Source organism: Cebidichthys violaceus, unplaced genomic scaffold (genome assembly GCF_023349555.1).
Source record: "Cebidichthys violaceus isolate CVI_PGR_0920_01 unplaced genomic scaffold, fCebVio1.0.p SCAF_11, whole genome shotgun sequence".
NCBI lineage: Eukaryota > Metazoa > Chordata > Actinopteri > Perciformes > Stichaeidae > Cebidichthys > Cebidichthys violaceus.
In genome coordinates this window covers 1,230,442-1,234,843 of record NW_027176274.1, presented here as the reverse complement: position 1 = coordinate 1,234,843, position 4,402 = coordinate 1,230,442, and the positions used below count along the sequence as shown (strand labels likewise).

Below are 4,402 nucleotides of genomic sequence, written 5' to 3'. Positions count from 1 at the left end.
CTCCTCGACCCTCGACGACATGATTAGAATCGTGGGCGTCTGGAGGATTCATACATTTGTTTTCTGTCTTTTGTGTTTTTATGGACGCCGTTTTAACTCCCGGACATTTATTCCCCCGCTACACCTCGTTCATCGGGATGCCGGCTGCGTTCCTGAGCCGTATCACCAGGGGACATCAGGAGAACCTTGGGCCTCTGAATCCAGACTACGGCTCCAAAAAACACTCTTTAAGTCTTTAAGGGACTTGTTCTCTGACACATGGACCTGAACAGCAAAGAGCTCTGTGGCTGTTAGGGACGAGTATCGTTAGGATTTCATCCATACTAGTACTATTATTGATACCGCTTATCGGTTCGGTTCCTCATGGATACCGCTTATCGGTTCGGTTCCTCATGGATACCGCTTATCGGTTCGGTTCCTCATGGATACCGCTTATCCGATTCGGTTCCTCATCAATTCTGCTTATCGGTTCGGTTCCTTATTGATACTGCTTATCGGTTCTTTTTTATTATATTGTGAGAAAAAAAGACATTAAATTAAGAAAAGCGTCCACATTTCTTTGTTATTCTTGAATGTCCAAAGAATGATCCTAAAACCTGAACAATATCAACGTATCACAAACGTTTTCATCTCATCATGATCCATTCACTATAAGGGCTAACTCAGAATATACAAACAGAACATAATGTTTACATTATTGTCATATATTGTGAATAATAGTTGTGTAAACGTAGTCTTCTGGACTCCGCGGAGACACAAACCCGTCCTCAGCAGCCTGGAGCTGCTCGGCCTTGAGGAGAGCGTGGAGGGACGCTCGTAAAAAGCCTCGTGATGGAGCACCCTCTCTGCTCCCTTTTCATTAACCTTGCCATAAATGCAAGAAAATCAATATCCATGCACCCTCTTCCTGGTCCGGGAGCTTATTTAGACAAACCAAATGTGAGCAGGCAGACGCTCTGCTACTGAGGAAGACTTCTTCTTTTCCTGCTGGTGATGAAATACTTCCGAAGAAGTCTCAAAGCTGGCGGCGGCGTCATCAGCTAAGTGCTTTTTGTCCTTGGCAGACCGGCTGGAGAGCAATGCATCAAGATGACAAGTTTGGGAGCTAAAGTGAGCCTGACTGTGGGGTGGGGGGGGTGGGGGGGGGGGGGGGGGGGGGGGGGGGGGGGGGGGGGGGGGGGTCAATACTCAGGCTGGTTAGTATTCTCCTCTCACTGTGATCAGAACACAATGACTGCTTCACACCTCGTGCAGAGACATTCAGAGCGTCTCCTTAGACGGCTGCTGCTGAGGCAGATGTGAACCGCTGGAAGCTGAAGATCGTTAACTGACGCTCAGACTCCGAATAGAGGATCAGATCAATCAACGGAAACGTATCAGGAGGAGACACCGACGAGGGGACCGCCTCCTGCTGCCAATCAGACGGCTCCTCATCACCTTAACGAGCAGAGCAGGTATCGACCAATCACCTTCATCTGTGCCACTATATGTTGATGTTCTTCAGGTTCTAGGATCATTCTGTGGATACAGCTCATTCACTAGCTCTATATCTAAAAACATCTGTTAGCTCCTGATGTTCACTTTGACATATTTACACGCGTTAGGACGTCGACCCGTCAAACAGAAGAGAACGACGTCACCGTGGACTCACTGGTGAGGACGAGACGTGAGGTCCTTCATGTTCATCTGAATATCAACGGCTGCATGGAAACAGGAACATTAGAGGAATATTCATCCTCATTAGCCATGGAAACAGAGCAGTGGGAATGTTGTCTCTTTCAGAATAAAAGGCACAAATAACAGAACATTTGTCCACCTCTTGTTAGAGGACACACGTCCACCAGCAGGAGAACTCTGCAGCTCGATGCTGCTGGACCGACACACAACAGGTCTCTGGAAGGCTGCCTATCACAAGTGGAACAGAGCCCCTCTCAGCTGGATGACCTAGTTCAGTTGGCCGGTGTGTGTGTGTGTGTGTGTGTGTGTGTGTGTGTGTGTGTGTGTCCGGAACGATGCATTCGGGTGCTACCAGCTTTGGACCGTGTCGTGTATGTGAGGCAGCTCTTAACGGGGCGTTAAGCTGGTCAGAGGCCTGTGGACCGCACGGTGCTGCACTGAAGCTATTTCCTCCTGCAGGGGACCGAGTGCAGCAGAGCCAGACCAGCTCTCCCCCTCCCTCTCTCACCCCTCTCCCCCCTTTAATCCCTGGCCACGGGCTTCATTCCTCCACAAGCCGGCCAAAGGACTCTCTGCTCAGGCACTGTGGAGTGACGGGGGGGCAGCAGTGAGATTCAATCAGTCTCTTTTAGGTCTTCTTTCTCCAACTATATATATATATATATATATATATATATATATATATATATATATATATATATATATATATTATATATATATATATATATATAAATAAAGGCAGCTGATATGTGTGTGTGTGTGTGTGTGTGTGTGTGTGTGTGTGTGTGTGTGTGTGTGTGTGTGTGTGTTACCTGAGGAGTCTACAGATGCTGCTCCTGTAACTGAGGCGCTGGCTGGCTGCGGCCACACTGGGAGGCATCGGAGGACGAGACGGGAAATACAGCAGCACCGTGGCAAAGAGGACGGCGATCACAGTCAGCTCTGAGAGAGACACACACAGAGAGACAGACGGGTTATAGACAGACACGGAGAGACAGACAGACGGGTTATAGACAGACACACCCGGACAGACAGACGGGTTATTCAGAGACAGACTAATCTAACATTTAAAGAAAGTCACTGCGACACGTTGAAGTCTTGAAGTGTACGTCTGTCTTGACATCTGAACGTCTGTCTTGACATCTGAACGTCTGTCTTGACATCTGAACGTCTGTCTGTACGTCTGTCTTTACGTCTGTACGTCTGTCTTGACGTCCGTACGTCTGTCTTGACGTCCGTACGTCTGTCTTGACGTCCGAACGTCTGTCTTGACGTCCGAACGTCTGTCTTGACGTCCGAACGTCTGTCTTGACGTCCGTACGTCTGTCTTGACGTCCGTACGTCTGTCTTGACGTCCGAACGTCTGTCTTGACGTCCGAACGTCTGTCTTGACGTCCGAACGTCTGTCTTGACGTCCGTACGTCTGTCTTGACGTCCGTACGTCTGTCTTGACGTCCGAACGTCTGTCTTGACGTCCGAACGTCTGTCTTGACGTCCGAACGTCTGTCTTGACATGGTATTGATCGAGCAGCAGCAGCTGTCCATCACAGCTCTCATTGATCCGTCCTTCAGCTTTTCTCTTTTCACTGACTGTCCTTTAGACATGAAGAACTACAGAAGCTGGAGGTTAAACAGAAGCTGCAGCCTCAATCTATTACAGCTTGTTTCTCTTTTCATTTTCTGAATCAGTTAAGCATAACAGAAATCCATTTTTCCAAGGAGGGGCGGTCATGGACATTATAATTGGGTTTTTCTGACTCTATTTGTTGTCAATATGATGTAAGAAGTGATGCGCCATCGATCCTCCGGGCTGTCGGTACCTGCATACATCACCAGCTGGATCCGGTCTCGGATGGAGCTGACGGAAACCGCCGCCACGATTGTGGCGCTCGCCGCTCCGGTGCGGTTGGGAGCCGGCACCGCCAGAGGCCCGACCAGGAAGGAGGCGGCGCTGCCCAGGTAGCAGAAGAGCGAGGCCACGGCCGTGGCGGTGGCTCTCTGGTCGGGGGCGAACCACGTGGTGGAGAGGAAGGGGCCCGAGCTCATGATGGTGGGGCCCGCCAGACCGTTCAGGAAGTGACCTCCGTGGATCAACCTGCAACGGAACAATGACAATAAATAACAATATTTTTTTAAAAAAACGACCAGTGAGTTCGAAGTATCGATGATGGAAGTCACTAACGATGAGCCATCTCGCTTCTCTCTTTGCACACGCTCAGTATGGATGAAGCAGGTGCTAGTGGAGAGTGTAGCATTAGCCTGAGCTAACACAAAACATGACATGTATCAAAATATTTACTTTCAACTGTTACATTTAGTTTCCATACAGGGTTAGTAGAAATTATTATTATGTATTATTGTTTTCTGTTTATTACTTTGATTTCTCCTCTAGGACTCATTTCACTGTGAAAACCTCCGTTAAACAATCAAACATGGCTTCAAATCTGAGTATCTATCGAGATAAAATACAAAGTCATGAAGAAATTAAGCTTTTGTTTTTAATATCTGATGGAAAAATAAGAAGTAATTATCCCTGAGAGAGTCCAGGTCCCTGAGGACTGAGACAGGTGACCTGTGAGACAGGTGAACTGTCAAACAGGTGAACTGTGAGACAGGTGAACTGTCAGACAGGTGAACTGTGAGACAGGTGAACTGTCAGACAGGTGAACTGTGAGACAGGTGAACTGTGAGACAGGTGAACTGTCAAACAGGTGAACTGTCAGAC

The 4,402-nt window shown here is 48.2% G+C and overlaps 1 protein-coding gene across 1 annotated transcript in view; it reads right to left on the bottom strand.

Annotated features, from left to right (window-relative positions):
• slc49a4 (solute carrier family 49 member 4) overlaps positions 1–4,402 on the bottom strand; it is a 14,016-nt gene that overhangs the window by 3,411 nt on the left and 6,203 nt on the right. Inside the window, exons 3-5 of the mRNA XM_068733765.1 lie at positions 3,498–3,772; positions 2,490–2,619; positions 1,003–1,069 (exon numbers count right to left, since the gene is read on the bottom strand). Coding sequence (XP_068589866.1) covers positions 1,003–1,069; positions 2,490–2,619; positions 3,498–3,772 — 472 coding nt within the window. The remainder of the gene's footprint in view (positions 1–1,002; positions 1,070–2,489; positions 2,620–3,497; positions 3,773–4,402) is intronic.